Source organism: Hemiscyllium ocellatum, chromosome 14 (assembly GCF_020745735.1).
Source record: "Hemiscyllium ocellatum isolate sHemOce1 chromosome 14, sHemOce1.pat.X.cur, whole genome shotgun sequence".
Lineage (NCBI taxonomy): Eukaryota > Metazoa > Chordata > Chondrichthyes > Orectolobiformes > Hemiscylliidae > Hemiscyllium > Hemiscyllium ocellatum.
In genome coordinates, this window is record NC_083414.1 from 57,676,972 (window position 1) to 57,696,000 (window position 19,029).

A 19,029-nucleotide genomic window follows, 5' to 3' on the forward strand; every position below is an offset into this window, starting at 1 on the left:
GTAGAGTGAGTTTTGAGAAGATTTGTAGCTCAGGTTGAGATTTTGGATGTAGGTTTGCTCGCTGAGCCGTAAGGTTCATTTCCAGACATTTCGTTACCCTCCTGGGTAACATCTTCAGTGGGCCTCAGGCGAAGCAATGCTGAACATTCCTGATTTCTATTTAGATGTTTTAGTTTCTTTGGATTGGTGATGTCATTTCCTGTGGACCACTAGAGAAGGGCAACCAGAATTGTACACAGTATTCCAAAGGTGGCCTTGCCGATGTCCTGTACATCTGCAACATGACATCCCAACTTTTTTACTCAATGTTCTGCCCAATGAAGGCAAGTGTGTCAAACACCTTCTTCTCCACCCTGTTTACCTGTGACTCCACTTTCAAGGAACTATGCGCCTGCACCCCTAGGCCTCTTTATTTGGCAACACTTGCCGGAGCCCTATCATTAACTGCGTAAGTCCTTTCCTGGTTTGCCTTACCAAAATTCAACACCTCATATTTGTTTAAATTAAACTTCATCTGCCACTTCTCGGACCATTGGTCCATTTGATCAAGGTCACATTGTACTCTGAGGTAATCTTCTTCACTGTCCACTATACCATCTGCAAACATAACCAAATCTCCTATCATTGCATCCAAATAATTTATTTAAATGATGAAAAGCAGTGGACCCAGCACTGATCCTTGGGCACACCATTGGACACAGGCTTCCAGAGCTCTATAACCCTCCACCACTACCGTGTCTCTAGTCTTCAAGCTGGTTGGCTAGCTCCCCCTTAATCCAATGTGATCTAATTCAGTCTACAATGCTGAAGTCCACATAGGAGAAAGGGAGGATTGCAAATGCTGGAGGTAAGAGTCAAGAGTATGGAAAAGCACAGCAGGTCAGGCAGCATCCAAGGAGTAGGAGAATCAAAGCTTCGTGCATAAACCCTTCATCAGAAAGGTCTGCACAGACAACATCTACTGCTCTGCCTTCATTGATCTTCTTTGTCACCTCTTCAAAAAACTCAATCGTGTTAGTGAGACACAGTTTCCCACACACAAAGCCACGCTGACTATCCCTAAACAGTCCTTGCTTCCCCAAACATACACAAATCCTATCCCTCAGAATTCCCTCCAACAACTTTCCCACCACTGATGGAAGGCTCACCTATCTGTAGTTCTCTGTTTTTCCTGACAACCTTTATTAAATAATGGTGTGGTGACCATAACTGTACATAATATTCCAGATGTGACTCTCCTTGTACAAATACAGGTTGCAATAAGATTAATAAACTGTAAGTTAGGTCATGGCTTCACTGACATCCAGATATAAACACTGAAATTTTTATTTCTTCAATTCACTTAGGGTCACTAAGAACTTATACTGACCCTGGCAGAGATCAACTAACCTAACAATACTTAAAATAAACTTTAAATTTTTCTGACTTAGTTCCACATTATTCAATTAATTGAAATAATTGGTAAGCGATTATGCCATTTCCAATGTTTGGACATCGTTATTGTCAGAAGTACTGTCAAGTTTCATTATTTGCTTTCTTTAAAACAATTTTCATTCTCACATCTTTTGAGAATTGCAATTTTCTTAACACATATTCAGCTGGCAGAAACATGGAGAGGAACTGTGTGAATGTGGATACTTTAAATATCATATGCTCAGTTAGGTTTATGCATTTTCTTTACCTCATTAATTTGTGTTGAGGAGTCTGCTTTCTTTGCAACTGTTTATAATACTTGAGCTCTGAGGAAGAGTCACTTGACCCAAAATGTTTCTGACTTCTCTCTACAAATTCTGCCAGACCTGCTGAGCTTTTCCCGCAATTTTTATTTTTGTTTATAATGCTTGTGCTAGCCATCAGAAGAGCATGTTAGAATTTGTTGTTATCTGAACAAAGTCTAATTGAATTATATTATCTTGATTCTAATGACTGAACATTAATCTCCATTCTATGTTAGCATGCTTTTTTTTTCTTAACTTCCAATGTCACAATAAGCCAAGAATAGTCTTTTTTTTGTTAACATGCATTACTTCAAAGCATGTATAGTTGGTGAGAATACACCACTAATTACACACTCATACACATTTGCATTGAATGTTTTCACTTATTTTACCTGTGTTAGGCTTTAACAAATGCCAACCTCACTCAGTCCAGTTAGCGGCCCAGTGGGCTATATGTTTATATGTATGGAATCTAGGAGAAAAACTACATTCCCTAGATCTGTCAAGGCAAGTTGCTGATCACAAATTGCTTGCAGAAGAGGCAGTCCACAAAGCAAAGGTATAAAAGAAAGTGGACTATGCTGATACCGTCAGTTCTTGGATGGTTCAGGATCATTAGAGGCCAGCTTTGTCATTTGAACCTTTCATTTAAGTTTTTGAGAGATTGCATTACAGGAAGAGTATTAAAGAAAGAGAGAACTGTATTACTAAAAGTGAAAGGAAGTGAAGAAATTGATTTTAAAAATTAAAGTCCAATTAAAGTGCTATTCTTGACTTAAAGAATTTTCATTTGAACAGGATTTTTCATCACTTACGACTGAAGGTTTAATCAAAAAGCAAAGTTGTCAGTAATTACATTGACTTGATCATTGCATATAATATTTTGTACTGCATGGAGATTACAAAAAAAACAAATTTGCCTTCCAAAATACTTGTGCTTCTTGCTAAATGCAACATAGGATGTAGCAGCCACTTGATCAGCACTCCATCCAGCCTGATAAACATTCACTCCCTCCACCACCAGTGCACCGTCGCAGTAGTTATACCATCTTCAAGATACATTGCAACAACTCACCAAATCTCGTTTCTCAACCCATAAGCAGTTCAGGGATCAAGGGCAGCAGACATGCATATTTCCCTTCAAGTCACACAGCATTTTGACTATTTCACTGTTCTGTCACTTTTGCAGGATCAAAATCCTGGAAGTCCCTCCCTCATATAGTAGCTGTACCTACACCACATGAACCACAGCAATTCAAGAAGGTAGCTCACCACCACCTCCTTAATGCCGCTTGGGGATGAGCAACAAAGGTTGGCCTTGCCAGTAATGCTCAGGTCCTATGAAAGAATAAAATAAAAACTGCCGCTGATGGCGACTTTTTCTATATGGCCATCAAATATGTGCATCTTTCCAGTAAAAATGTAATTTGTTGTTCCCTTGGTATAGCTATGAAATGATACTTTCCCTCACTGAAAATGTCTTTATTGGTCCCTTACTAATGTGGAAAAATTTTAACACATCTAACATTCTCTCACTATAAAGTGATTACAATTGTTTATGACTTGGTCATTGATATGTAATGCCTGTCTGCAATGTGCCTTCAGTGAAGGGTATGCTGTTTTTATGACTCTTTGTCTGAGTGAAAAATTGCCTAAATATCTCACTATAATGCAACCCCTTCACTATAATATTTTATGATATTTGTAATGACACTGTGTATATGGTGGAGAGTGCATTCTTGCTGCTTAAAGCTGCTGCATCAATAATGAAAAGTCATATAACAATCTAAAAAGAGGTGTTTATTCATCCCTAGACAGGACTACATAGACAGATTCTAATGAATTTTGGATAGTTTTACAAAACATCTCAAATTAAGATTACTTGATTTCATAATATCCCTTGAATCTTTTCTACATTTTTATTTGTTTATATAATTTGATAGCTGAAAAAGTTATCTTGATAAATCTTCAATGGACAGCTATTCCAATGTGCTGGTAAATGGTGCTCTTTTATCGCATTGAGCTATCTGTAGTAAAGATAGTTACTTAAGTAAGCCAAATGGTATCCCCATGTGCCTTGATTTTATCTTCGTCAGAACAAGAGATGGAGCATAACAAGTAATTTCATCATCACTTGTCTGGGAATGAAAGGTCAGGAAAACCTTCCAAGTGCAAGAGTATTCTTGCATTTCCTATAATAAAATGCAATTTTTCAGTTGAATTACAGCCATTGCACTATGACGTGTTTAAAGAATTCATATGTTAGGAATGGCTACATGGCTGAGATACTGTAGAGCCTTGTCACACAAATTCTGCTCCCCTGATCTTTCAGTGCCTTTGAAATAGGAGTAGAGAAAAGCGCAAAACACAATTGTATAGTGCTTTGCCAGCTATTCTCCATATGATGTGAATGCGCATTCCATAAGTTCCTCATGGATGAGTGTTCTCAAGAGTTGAAATTTACCAGAGCTGAGCTGTGTCAGTTTTGGTGAGTATCATAAAGAGTCTTTCTCTGCGAGCACCAATAAGGTTTCATATGCCAACTTCCCAAACCTACCTCATTACCTCTACGTCACTCCCAATGCCAGTATACATGTTGGATTCTCCCAGTTGCCGCAGGCAGAAGTACTTACCACTGCTTGGAACTCCTCTGATTTCTGGCACCAGCTACATTGTTGTAGCCCAGATGTGCTCCTGGCTAAATGCTGGCAGTCCATGGCTATCCTACACGGTTCCTGTCAATTGCACCACTCGTTTGATTTGATTTGATTTATTACTGTCATGTATACTGACGTACAGTGAAAAGTGTTATCTTACGTTCGTTACAGGCAGATCATACTGTACAAGTGCATCAGGGGAACAGAACAGAGGGCAGGGTACATTGTTACAGCTGTGGAGAAAGTGCAGAAGGAGAACAACATTAACATTAAAGATGACAGCAGGGAAGAAGCTGTTCTTGAATCTGTATGTGGGAATAGAAACTTTTATATCATCTGCTTGATGGAAGAAGGTGGAAGAGATTCCAACATGGTGGGAAAGGTCTTTGATTATGTTGGCTGCTTTTGAGATGAGGTCAGGCAGAGGGAAGTTAGCATTTCTGCTTTGCCCAGTGGACCTGGAAGGTCTGAGTGCAGTTACTACCCATTGAACCTGCCATGGGATGGAGAGCCAGAGAAGGAAGTGGCAAGTTTGAATTGCGAAGCCACTGCTCTGACTTTTATGTTGGGAATTGTCACCATCTGGATCCTATCTAGTGGGTGAGAGTGGGAAACTGCATGTAAATGAGATGAGTTGACACACTAATGCATGCTAATCCATTAAAGTAGGCCTGTTGCAGCTCAATAGTGATTCAACACTTTGCTGGAACATGGAACTTTTTTGGGAAGCTCCTTGTTGGTCATCTGACACAATTCTCCCAATGTTTCTACTATTGCCCACATCTTTCAGGGGCTGTGAAGATTCTGCTGTATGTCTGAGATTTCTGTGCTTCCATCACCATTTGCATGAAGAAGGGTTTCCTAAGCTGATTGTCATAGTTCTGATTTTGCATTCCCTTGTCCTTGACTGATCCACCATCGGTAGAAGGGTAGGTGGTGGCCTAGCAGTATTATCGCTAAACTATTAATCCGGAAACCTAGGCATTTTCTAGGGATTTGGGTTTGCATCCTGCCATGGCAGATGGTGGAATTTGAATTACATAAGAACTAAGAGACTAATGATGACCACTAAACCATTGTCGATTGTCAGGGAAAAACCTATCTGGTTCAATAATGCCCTTTTTAGCAAAGCAAATCTTCCATCCTTATCTGGTCTGGCCTACATGTGATTTTAGACCCCCGGCAATGTGGTTGACTCTAACTACCCTCTCGGCAATAAATATTAGCCTAGTTAGTGGCGGTCACATGTCGGAATGATTTTTTTTAAAAACAAACTGTTTCTCTATTTGTCCTATCGATCCCTTTCAACATATTTAAAAATCTCAGTCAAAACATTCCTTATGCTTCTACATGAGAAGGGATGCAAGATTATCCTGGTTAATTTCTCCAAGTAATTTAAGCCTTGGAGCTCTGGTTACATTCTGGTTAACCAGGTGCTGACAAGTGGGACAAGATTGGGGTGGGATATCTGGTCAGCATGGGCGAGTTGGACTGAAAGGTCTGTTTTGTGCTGTACATCTCTATGACTGTAACTAATGTGTAATGCCTAGGATCATGCACAGCATATCTGTCTGACCAATAATTTCTAAAGGTATGCAAAATCCTCCCCCCTTTATAATTTGTGGTTTGTAAAGTCAAAAATTTCAAGAGGTTTTCAGTTGTTTTTGAACTATTATTACTACTTAACTATTTCACTACAGTAACGTATATACAGTGATCACTGAAATGTTTTGGAACAAGCGGAGAGAGGAGTTGATAAAACATCCAGCTTTATTAATAGGGGCATAAAATGCAAAAGCAAATTGATACTGAACTTGTACAAGGCACTTTTTTTCGACGTCAGCTGGAGTATTGTGTACAGTTGTAGGTGCCACATTATAGGAAAGATGTGAATGCATTGGAGAGAGTACAGAAATGATTTATAAGAATGGTTCCAGAAATATGAAATTACATTTATGAGGTTGGGTTTAAGAAGTTGAGGTAGTTCTCCTTGAAGGGAAGAAGGCTGAGAGGAAGTTTGACAGAGGTTTTTGAAATCATGAGCAGGCTGCGTAGGGTAGATTGGGATAAGCTATTCCCATTTGCAAAAGCAACAAGAATGAGAAGGTACAGTTGTAAAACAAAGTGCAAAAGAAGCAAGGATGATATGAAGGAAAACCTTTTTTCATTCAGCAAGTAGCTAGGACATGGAATATACAGCTTGGAAATGGGGTGGAGACAGATTCAATTGAGGCATTCAAGAGGCTGTTGGATTATTATTTGGATAGAAATAGTGTGCAAGGATATGGGGAAAAAGCAGGAAATTGGCACAAGGTAATGATATATATTTAAAGAGCTGATATAGGCACAAAGGGTCAAATGGCCTCCTTCTGTGCGACAACAATTCTGTGATATTGTTAAATATTTGGAAGTGCCTTTCCTAGACAAAATAGATGGTCTTACACTTAACTATGCAGAAATTCACCAGGCACAGTTTTGCTCAGTTAGTTAGTTCATCAAGATCTCTTTCACACTCCTGACTACGTTGCTTAGAATGCTGCCTATCTTTGAGTCATCAGCTAATTTATTTGATCTGTCAGATTATGTGTAATGAATAATTGAATCACCAGCTGGATCCTTGTGGGACACCATGAATTTCTTCCTTCCAATTTGAATATATGTCTATTAGCCATTCTCTCTGTTGTCTGTATATTGCTTTGCAAATTTACTATCCAGGTTAATAATTTGTCTTGATTTTATTGTCTTTAACTTTATCACCTTTAATTAAAGTTTACAGTCTCTTCTGTGGAACTCTGTCAAATGTATTTTGGAAATTACTCCTAGGCACGAAGGAAGCTGGGTAACTATTAGAAGGGGGAAAAAGCAGTCAGTACAGGGATCACCTGTGGTCGTTTCCCTGAAAAATAAGGATACTATTTTGGATACTGTTAGGGGATGCCTTATCAGGGACATGGTCTGGGGCACAGAGTCTATCCCTGTTGCACAGAAGGCATGGGGGGACTGGAGGAAAGTGTTAGTCATTGGAGACTCAATAGTGAAAGGGTCAGATAGAAGGTTTGTTCGGAATGAAAGAGACTCGTGGTTGGTTTGTTGCCTACCAGGTGCCATGGTCTGTGATGTCTCAGATCGTGTCTTTGGAGTCCTGAAGGGAGAGGGTGACCAGCCCCAAGTCATGGTCCACATAGGTACCAATGACATAGGTAGAAAGAGGGATAGGAATGTAAGGCAGAATTTCAGGGAGCTAAGGTGGAAGCTGAGAGCAAGAACAAACAGAGTTGTTATCTCTGGTTTGTTACCCGCGCCCACGTGATAACGAGGTAAAGAACAGGGGGGGATATCAGCTGAACATTTGGCTGCAGGGATAGTGCAGAAGGGAGGGTTTCAGGTTTATGGATAATTGGAGCTCATTCTGGAAAAGGTGGGATCTCTACAAACAAGACAGTTTTCACTTGAACCCAAAGGGGTACTAATATCCTTGGTGGGAAACTTGCTAGTGCTATTCCGGTGGGTATAAACTAGCTCAGCAGGGGAATGGGAACCTGAGGTGTAGTTCTAGTACACAGGTGGATGAGAGTAGGGAGGATATGGACAGGATTTCATGGTCACAGGAACGTGCTGGCAGACAGCAAGCTGGTTTGAAGTGCATCTACTTCAATACCAGAAGTATATGCAATAAGATAGGTACCTGGGACTTCGATGTTGTGGCCATTACTGAGACATAAATAGAACAAGGTCAGGAATGGATGTTGCAGGATGTCAGGAGGGTTTAGATCTTTCATTAAGATCAGGGAAGGTGGTAAGAGAAGGGAAGGTTTGGCTTTGTTAGTGAAGGACAGTATAACGGTGGCTGAAAGAACTTGTGACGAGCACTCGTCTACTGAGGTGGCATGGGCTGAGGTTAGAAACAGCAAAGGAGAGGTCACACTGCTGGGAGTTTTTTAAAAGACTCTGCAAAGTTCCAGGGATGTGGAGGAAAGGATTGGCAAATCGATTCTGGGCAGGAGTGAAAGGAACAGGGTGCCATTATGGGGGACTTTAACTTCCCCAACATTGAATGGAAGTGCTTTAACTCTAGTACATTGGATGGATCAGTTTTTGTTCAATGTGTGCAGGAGGGTTTCCTGACACAGTATGTCGAAGGACCGACAAGAGGGGAGGCCACATTGGATCTGGTATTTGGTAATGAAATAGGCCAGGTTTTTGGTTTAGTGGTAGATGAGCACTTTGGAGAGAATGACCGTAATTTGGTTACATTTAGTTTAGCGATTGAAAGGGATATGTACATGCCACAGGTAAAGACTTATAGATGGGACAAGGGCAATTATGATGCGATTAGGCAAGACTTAGGAGGCATAGAATGGGGCAGCAAAATTCAGGGGATGGGGGCAATCAAAATGTGGAGCTGATTTAAGGAACAGATATTGCATATCTTTGATAAGTATGTCCTTGTCAGACAAGGAGGACATTAAAGGTAAGGGAACCATGGTTTACTAAAGAAATTGTATCTCTTGTTAAGCGGAAGAGGGAGGCTTGTGTAACGTTGAGGCGAGATGGTTCAGATGAGGCAATGGAGAGTTACAGATTAGCTAGGAAGGATTTACAGAGAGAATTAAGAAGAACAAGGAGGGGAGATGAGCAGTCTTTAGCAGGTAGAATAAAGGAGAACCCTGAAGCTTTCCATAGATATGTGAGGAATAAAGGATGACGAGGGTAGGAATAGGGCCTGTCAAAGACAGAAGTGTGAAGTTGTGTGTGAACCCTGTGGAGATCGGAGAGGTGCTAAACGTATTTCTCATCTGTTTTCACTCAGAAAAAAGATAATAGTGTAGAGGAGAAGACTGAGATACGGGGTATTTGACTTGAAAGGATTGAGGTTAGTAAGGAGGAGGTGTAATCAATTCTAGAAGGTATGAAAGTAGAAAAGTCCCTTGGACCGGATTGGATTTTTTCAAAAATTCTCTGGGAAGCTGAGAGGAGATGGTTGAGCCTTCGGCCTTGATCTTTGAGTCATCATTGTCGACAGGCTTAGTACCAGAGGATGGAGGATTGCAAATGTTGTGCCCTTGTTCAAGAAGGGCAGTAGAGATAACCCAGTAATTATAGACCAGTGAGCCTTACACCTATTGTAGGAAAAGTTTTGGAAAGGATTGTAAGTGATAGGATTTATAATCATCTCGCAAGCAACAACTTGATTGGAAATAGTCAACATGGATTCGTCAAGGGCAGGTCGTGTCTCACAAACCTCATTGAGATTTTTGAGAAGGTGACCAAGCATGTAGATGAGGGTAGGGAAGTTGACATGCTGTACATGGACTTCAGCAAAGCCTTTGAAAAGGTTCAACATGATAGGCTACTGGAAAAAATGCAGAGGCATGGGATTGAAGGTGATTTAGCAGTTTGGATTAGAAACTGGCTTTCTGTAAGAAGGCAACGAGTAGAGATTGTTGGAAAATATTCGGCCTGGAGTTCGGTTCCTAGTGGTATGCCACAAGGATTTGTTTTGGGACATTGCTGTTTGTCATTTTTACAAATGACTTGGACGCAGGCATAGGCCGATGGGTTAGTAAGTTTGCAGATGATACTAAAGTCAGTGGAGTGGTGGACAGTGTGGAAGAGTGTTGCAGGGAAACTTGGATAAACTGCAGAACTGGGCTGAAGGGTGACAAATGGAATTCAATGCAGACAACTGTGAGGTGATTCACTTTGGGAAGACTAACAGGAAGGCAGAATACTCAGTCAATAGAAAGATTCTTGGCAGTGTGGATGAGCAGAGGGATCTTGATGTCCATGTACATAGGTCCCTGAAAGTTGCTACCCAGCTGGAAAGTGCTGCTAAGAAGGCATACAGTGTGTTAGGATTTATTGGCAGAGGGATTGCGTTCCAGAACCATGATGTTGTGCTGCAACAATACAAAAGTCTAGTGTGGTCTCACGTTGAATATTGTGGATGGTTCTGATTGCCATATTTTGGGAAGAATGTGGAAGCATTGGAAAAGATGCAGAGGTGATATACTGGGATGATCAGGTGTACCCTAGAACTCTGTGGGAAGCTAGAGAAGTGATTGCTGAGATATTTGTATCATCAATAATCACAGTTGAGGTCCAGAAGACTGAAGGTTGGCTAACATGGTGCCACTGTTTAAGAAGGGTGGTAAAGACAAGCCAGGGAACTATAGACCAGTGAACCTGATGTCGGTGGTGGGCAAGTATTGTAGGGAATCCTGAGGTAGAGGATGTACATGTATTTGGAAAGGCAAGGACTGATTAGGGATCGTCAACATGGCATTGTGCATGGGAAATCATGTCTCATAAACTTGATTGAGTATTTTGAAGAAGTAACAAAGAGGATTGATGAAGGCAAAGTAGTAGATGTGATCTACATGGACTTCAGTAAGGCGTTTGACAAGATTCCTCATGGGAGACTGATTAGCAAGGTTAGATCTCACGGAATACAGGGAGAACTAGCCATTTGGGTACGGAACTAGCTCAAAGGTAGACAACAGAGGGTGGTGTGGAGGGTTGTTTTTCAGACTGGAGGCCTGTGACCAGTGGAGTGCCACAAGGATCGGTGCTGGGTCCATTACTTTTTGTAATTTATGTAAATGATTTGGATGCGAGTATAACAGGTACAGTTAGTAAGTTTGCAGATGATACCAAAATTGGAGATGTTGTGGACAGCGAAGAGGGTTGCCTCAGATTACAACTGGATCTTGACCAGATGGGCCAATGGATTGAGAAGTGGCAGATGGAGTTTAATTCAGATAAATGTGAGGTGTTGCATTTTGGGAAAGCAAATCTTAGTAGTACTTATACACTTAATGGTAAGGTCCTAGGGAGTGTTGCTGAACAAAGAGACCTTGGAGTGCAGGTTCATAGCTCCTTGAAAGTGGAGTCGCAGGTAAATAGGATAGTGAAGAAAGCGTTTGGTATGCTTTCCTTTATTGGTCAGACTACTGAGTACAGGAGTTGGGAGGTCATGTTGTGGCTGTACAGGACATTGGTTAAGCCACTGTTGGAATATCGCATACAATTCTGGTCTCCTTCCTATCGGAAAGATATTATGAAACTTGAAAGGCTTCAGAAAAGATTTACAAGGATGTTGCCAGGGTTGAAGGATTTGAGCTATAGGGAGGAGCTAAACAGGCTGGGGCTGTTTTCCCTGGAGCATCGGAGGCTAAGGGGTGACCTTATAGAGGTTTACAAAATTATGAGGGGCATGGATATGATAAATAGACAAATAGATTTTTCCTGGGGTCAGGGAGTCCAGAACTAGAGGGTATAGGTTTAGGCTGAGAGGGGAAAGATGTAAAAGAGACCTAAGGGGCAACGCTTTGGCACAGAGTGGTACGTATATGGAATGAGCTGCCAGAAGAAGCGGTGGAGCCTGGTACAATTGTAACATTTAAGAGGCATTTGGATGGGTATATGAATAGGAAGGGTTTGGAGGGATATGGGCCGGGTGCTGGCAAGTGGGACTAGATTGGGTTGGGATATCTGGTCGGCATGGACGAGTTGGACTCAAGGGTCTGTTTCCATGCTGTACATCCCTATAACTCTATGACTCTATGTTGCCTGGTCTGAAGCAAAGGCCTTATGAGGAAAGGCTAAGGACTTGGGTCTGTTCTCATTGAAGAGAAGGACGCTAAGAGGCGACATACAAAATGATCAGAGGATTATAGAGGGTGGACAGTGAGAGTCTTTTTACTAGGATGATGACATCTGCTTGTACAAAAAGGCATAGCTGCAAATTGAGGGGGGATAGATTTAATTCAGATGTTAGAGGCAGGTTCTTCACTCAGATTGGTAAGGGATGGAATGCCCTGCCTGCCAATGTAGTTAACTCAGCCACATTAAATGCATTTAGACAGTCCTTGGCTGAGCATATGGATGATGATGGGATGGTCTGGGGTAATGGGCTTAGATTAGTTCACAGGTTGGTGCAACATCAAGGGCCAAAGAGCCTGTTCTGTGCCATAATGTTCTATGAAATTCATATTACACAGTCTACTATTTAAGTTTATCGCTCAAAAAATTCAATTAAGTCTTTTGACATGACCTACCCTTTATAATTCTTGTTGGCTATTTCCAATCAGCTCAAATTACCCATGTCCTCAGTCACACACTCAAACACAGTATTTTCTGAATGCAGCTGTTAGATTATAATTTGCTTTTTGAAATAATTTACAATTTTGAAATTTAGAGGGACAATTCTAAATCTAATTCTTTGTAAAACGTATGGCTCTAGAGTATTCATAATATCTTCTATTTCCTTTAAAATTCTGACTGTACCTTACAGGAGCCATCACATACTGAAAATGTGTCCGTATTTACTGTACTCTTTTTTTCTAATGCTGTCCTCTTGCTTTAGTAGATTTCTGTGAGTTTCAGTTCTGGATTCTGGTGATATGGTTGAGGCATCTCAGCTGGGCATATGTGATGGATAAAGCACTGTGGGTGTTCCTCACAGTGAATCACCACCTTGGGTATTATTCATACAGTATGAATCATTTCCGGTAGTAGTAGGGATGCTTGACAGTGATGGGAACATAGAGGGCTGAAGGGCCTGTACTGCGCTGTAATGTTTTATGTTCTATGATATTGATATTTGTAATAATTAAATCTTCAGTATTGAGAAAATTGCAAACCAGAGATAAAAATAGAACTGCTTTTGCACTGCAAAGGAAAACCTGTTCAAATCAATACCCAATATCAATGATCAATGAGGAGATGGTGGAGGAAGATGACACTGAGGTAGCAGATGAGCTACGATCTAGTTAAATTGCAGAACAGGCTTACTGGAGTAAAAGGCCTAATCCTGCTCATACCCTAATAAGGGAGACTTTAATGATTTGAAAGTCAAATTTCAGAATTGCACTTTGTCTCCATTTCTGAACCAAATAGTTTGTAGAAAACAGCCAGACAATACAATTTCTGGTCTGAGCACATGGATCATGGACTTGGAGACAGTAAGGACTGTAGATGCTGCAAGTTAGAGTCAATAGATGTAAAGCTGCAAAAGCACAGCAGATCAAACAGCATCTGAGGAGCAGGAAAGCCAACGTTTCAACCTTGGTTTTGCTGCTCCTTGACACTTCTGACTTGTTGTGCTTTTCCAGCTTCACATTTATTGACATGGCTCATGGATGTGCCTCCAGCTAACTCCAGGTTTAGTTTGTTTCTAATGTGCTTGATAATTATGTAAGATTAAGGTACAATATTTCCATATTTTTGAATCTTTATTGACATTTCAATGCATCTTTGTGTTATGGACCAGACCAAACCTCCTCAAAATATGTGAAGAAGATAGCCTAGACCCAAACTTTTTTTTACTACTTTTACAGGCCAAACTACCAGGCTTGAAGCAAAGTACACTTTATCCTTACACTTTTCTTTCTTCCTCATGGGTTTTCTCTTTAGCCTGTGGTAAATGATCTTTACTACCTTCAATGAGATCTCCTTTTTCTTCGCAGCTGAGGATTTCTCTTTGCCCAGTTTCTACCCCTCATGGGTTGAAATTGATGTCAGATGCCAAACTTTGATTTATGAACCAACTCATAACCATCTACCATTTCTGCTGCTAGTCTTGCAGTCTTAACACTCTGCTCTTCCACTTGAAGTTCTCAATCTTAAGGAAGTAAATTTTTGAACTACTCCAAAATAATAATCTTTGCATTTTCAATGTCGTTATTCACCTATCAATTGGATTAAAAATAGTTGATTTCAAACTAAGATATGTTTCACCAGGTTCCCTCATTACATTCCTAAAAACGTCTGTAGGCTTCTGGCCATTAGCTCATTTGCATTTAAAATGGCACTTTTCACTTATTCATACTCCCCAGAAACCTCCTGTGATAGTGGTGCAGATACCTCACTAGCTCTATCATATTGAAACAGATCCCCACCAGGCCTTTGGCTACAATGGGATTGCTCTCCATTACTGTCCTCATCACTACTCTTACCTTTTCCCTCTACCTGCACCATTTTAATTCAACTTCCAACTGGTAGTTCCAACTTCCAAAGTTCAGAAATTCTCTTTCTCCCTTTCTTCTCTCTCTTTTTCTGTTTTCCTTCTGTTTCAATAATTTAAATTGGAATGAAAACCATTTCATTTTCTTTTCTTTTTCTCTTGCTTTTGCCTTTCTTCTTCTTTGCCAAAGCGTCTAATTCAAACTGTTTCATTTGCAACTGAAATTTCGCCAAAGATTCTGTTTCTGATATCTGGCAAAGGTGCATGTTGAGCTTTTGCTGCAATTCCCTCCCCTTTTTACACAGACAAAGGCAACACCAATTCCAACCTGTCTGCCAATTCCAAAAGCTGTGCCTTACACACCTTCTATAAACCACCCCAGTGATGTCTTCCACACCCAGGAAACTCTTATCCTCTAAAAGCCCTTATTACAGCACCTCTGTCTCAATCTCTCTCCATAAAAAAAAGGACAAAATACACCCCTTAAAGCCATAATATCATCACATCTGATCTCATTTTCTGGCTTGAGATTTATGAGTTACCAAATGTTTTCACCGATGTGACAGGCTGGAAATGTTTCTCTTTCATATTTTTATGGTTGAGTCCGCAATGAGGGAGTGTGTTTCCAAACCTTCTAGAATATACTAATACTTACAATTTAGTTTGGTGGTCTCACTTAAAGCTGCAAACAGACTATGTTGTGCGCTTATAGGGTAAGTCCAAATGAAATAGTTTACCTTGCCTGCTAATCAAGGCTAATTCAATGAGGTAATTGTATTGGGTTTGGGAGGATCTCTTGTGTATTTTTGTACTGTTGAGAAAGTAAGTAATTCATAGAAAATCACAAAATGACATGATGTACACACAATAGTATTGAAAATATACAATTTTGTTTTCTCAGATTGGAAATTTGCAGCAGAGCACTATGAAGAAAGTGAAAAGGACCCTGCCCAGTCCTCCACCTGAAGAAATCATACATGGCAGTGCACAACTTCATCCACAGCTGTTTGGAACCTCCCTTTCCCGGAAACGGGGAACTCTACCCGACCAAGTCACTCGTGATAGACTCCTTAAGGATATCAGCCATGAGCTGGAGAAAGTGGAGCAAGAATCAAACAAACTCCAGAAGAAACAGGCAGAGCTCGATGAAGAAGAAAAGGAAATTGATGCTAAGCTCCGCTACATAGAACTGGGAATTAATCGTAGAAAAGAAACCTTTGTCAAAGAACCGACGAAGCGAGATGTGGGATATGTACGAGGCTTGGGAGAAGACAGAGATTATATGTCAGACAGTGAAGTCAATAATATCCGAATACCTTCATATAATAGCAACAATGTCTTAGCCAGGCCACAAACTGCCCCAGTTAATCAATATTCTGAATTCTCAATGGCACAGCACCCAACCACATCATCACAGTACCCTCCGTCACAGACCACTCCTCAGGGTTTGACAAATTACCAAACTGCAGGCTATCAGCCATCCCATTACCCAGTTCCCAACAGTTACCAATCACAAAGCAATCTTCAGTCTCACTCCACTTTACATTCTCAAAACACTTGTCAGCCACATGCATATCCCCAGAACACAAACTACCAGACTGACAGCAGTTTACAGAATGTACCTGGACTTCAACCATCTCATCAATACCAAGCTCCTAGCACTTATGCAAATCAGGCTTCGTTTCAGTCTGGCCATAATGCTCAGTATCAGCAACAGGAAAACATCTTGTCACAACATCAGAAACCTCGGCAGACATCATTAGCAGATCTTGAACAGAAAATACCCACCAATTATGAAGTAATTGGTAATCCAAATGCAATTATTTCTGCTACTCCAACAGAGAAAATTTACGCATCCACAACGATGAGTAACAGTTATGACCAGTATAAGAATGCAGAGGTGAGAGTTGCTGATAGTGGAAATGCAATAGAAAGTCCTTCAACTAACTATTCAGCGGACTCTCTGTATACAAACCTAGAGCACAATGTTTCTCGTAATTATGTTATGATTGATGATATCAGTGAATTGACCAAAGAGAATACCTCAGCATCAGAAAGCCAGAAAGTAGATCAGCCCACTCAACATAGTAGTTCAAGGCATGCTAAAGAAAAGAATAACTTTCCAGAGCCAACCAATTCCATTAGAACACATGCTTACAATAAAGCAGATGATGAATCAGAGGAAGACATGTATGACGTCCAGGTATCAGACCATCGAGGGAAGAATGGATACCAAAGGAATTCTGATAGCCATAACAGAATATCAAATTCTTCAAGTGGATATTACTATGCAGATAACAATCACAGACATTCCTCCCGCACAGACAAACACAACTCGTCTTATGGGTCTCAAAAGCATTCATCAAAACAAATGGCTCCTGCTGTAGTATCTGCCAAGCGCAGCAAACACAGAAAGCAAAACATAGAACAGAAAATTTCAAAGTTTTCTCCGATAGAAGAAGCCAAAGACGTGGAATCTGATTTTGCTTCATATACTGTCACGACTTCAGCTGCAGGAAGTAATGTAATTCTTAGGGCGCAGAAGCTTCAGGATGAAATAACGTATGGTCTGAAGAAAAATATTTATGACCAGCAGAGATATTCTGGACACATTAGTAGAGAAGCAATGGACGATTCAGAGAGAGGATACAGCAATGGCAACAGATCAAGGTCATCTTCAATGTATGGAATGGAAAAAGCAGGCAAAGAGGCAGCAAGTCCAAGGAGTAAATCTTACGAGAGAGACACAGTGGAGAGGTCTCAAAAGATGGGAATGGGCCATAGTCGAGGCCGGGCTCCAATGAAATCCCAGGCATCTGAAGAGGAAAGTCCTCTGAGCCCAATGGGAAACCAGATGCATGGGGCACGGACCTCGCGAGAATCACACCCACCAAATGTTGTAGATAGTAGATCCCAATTTGGCTCCAGCCATTCCCTGCCCGATGTTCAGGATGTGAAAGAGACATCACGTAGCCATACCTACAGAGAAGACGATGGTTACGTCATGGATGATATGCACTGTGCTGTTTCTGACAGCGAAGGTAACGAACATCACTGGTGATCTCATCAACTTAAGACAGGTCATTTACAAAGCATGTTTGATTCAAAGTTTCCAACAGAAAAAGCAGCTTTTCAACAATGTAAATATATGCATGTATAGCAACAGACTTAATTCTTACAAGGTTAAAGCCTAATTGATTGGCATGTGCCTTTCTCCTTTTGTATGCACTTTTTAAAACCACTTTTAGCATGCTGCGCAGCTCATTATTTCTGTTGGTAGTATGTTTGTTCAGTGATGTGTTTTGTTGGTTTATTCTGTTTGTCACGTAACTTATCCTGGAGCTCCCTGCATGTGGCAAGCTCCCTGCACTGATCCTTTTGCATGGTTACCAAGGCACAGCAGGAGAACAGAGTGACTGTAATGTGTTTTTGGTTTTTGAAGCCTATCACTTGGGCCAAGAGGAGACAGACTGGTTCGAAAAGCCAAGGGAGCGTTCCAGGCATTACGGTGGACAGTCTTCATCGCAGAGACGCAGTCACCGAAACCACTCGCGCCACAACTATGAGGAGCCACCAGCAGATGATACCTGGCAACAATCAGAGCGCTCACAGTCACGATACTCCTCAAAGGATCATCAGAAGCAGTCTGCGTACCAGTACGGAGAGCCAGCCCGACACTCTTCGCGCCACACGGGTGACGAGCCTTCCCGCAAGTCATCAAGGCAGCATCCGAAAGAGCAGCATCGCCAAGAGTCGCGGCAATATTCCCAGCAGCCTTCGCAGAGGAGAGGCCAGCCGGCAGAGCAGAGATCTCAGCGGGATCCTCACTTGGGTTCTGCCGAGTGGACCCAGCCTCGATCAACCGGGCATCACTCGGACGCTGAGCCGTCGCGACCACAGAAGCACTCACAGCAGCAGCACACAGCTAGAAAGCAGTCGGAATCTCCTCAGCAACAAGGCCGGTCTCAGCACAGCCAGCCTCCATCATCGAGGAGTCATTCGCAGCAGCAAGTGCGGCAGTCACCATCACAGCAGGCGCGGCCTGCAACGTCGCAGCAAAGAGCGACACCAGCGCAGCAGCAGCAGCAACCACGCCAAGCTCAACTGCAGCAACAGGCAAAGCACGTGCAGCAACCACAAGCTCAGCAGTCACAACAGCAACATCCAGGGCCAACCCAACAGCAGCAACAGGCACAGCAACAACAACAACAGCCACAACAGCAGCAGCAGCAGCAACCTCAGCAACAACAACAGCAACCACGGCAGCAGAGTCTTCAGCAACCAGCAGGTCAACACCAGCCTCCGAGCCAGCCACAGGCACAACAACCACAGACAAGGCCTGCCACCACCATGGTAATTTTTACTCATGGCTCTAATTGTCAGGGCTAAGCACGTTCAAGGTACAATAGTATCCCCTCCATACCCACGTGGGATACGTTCCAAGACCTACCGTAGAAGCCTGAAACTGCAGATAGGAGCGAACCCATTCATTTGTTCGCTCCTATCCCGGTAGCTTTCTGGTTCTGGAACGTTCCTTTTATATGTTCGGGCCGTGTAAGCCACGGGTAACTAAACTGTGGTAACCAGACCTGCTGATATGGGGGTCACCCTGTATTTCAAAGATGGATCATGCCACATGTTTTTTTTCCCTTCATTTTGTCCCCCTTTTCCCATAAATGTGATGGTG

The 19,029-nt window shown here is 41.7% G+C and overlaps 1 protein-coding gene across 1 annotated transcript in view; it reads left to right on the plus strand.

The window, feature by feature from the left end:
* The window catches only part of LOC132822490 (protein bassoon-like), a 296,266-nt gene extending 277,535 nt beyond the window's left edge, over positions 1 to 18,731 (plus strand). The window contains exons 6-7 of the mRNA XM_060835867.1: positions 15,244 to 17,383; positions 17,785 to 18,731. Of these exons, the coding sequence (XP_060691850.1) occupies positions 15,244 to 17,383; positions 17,785 to 18,731 (3,087 nt within the window). The remainder of the gene's footprint in view (positions 1 to 15,243; positions 17,384 to 17,784) is intronic.
* The last annotated feature ends 298 nt before the right edge of the window (positions 18,732 to 19,029 follow it).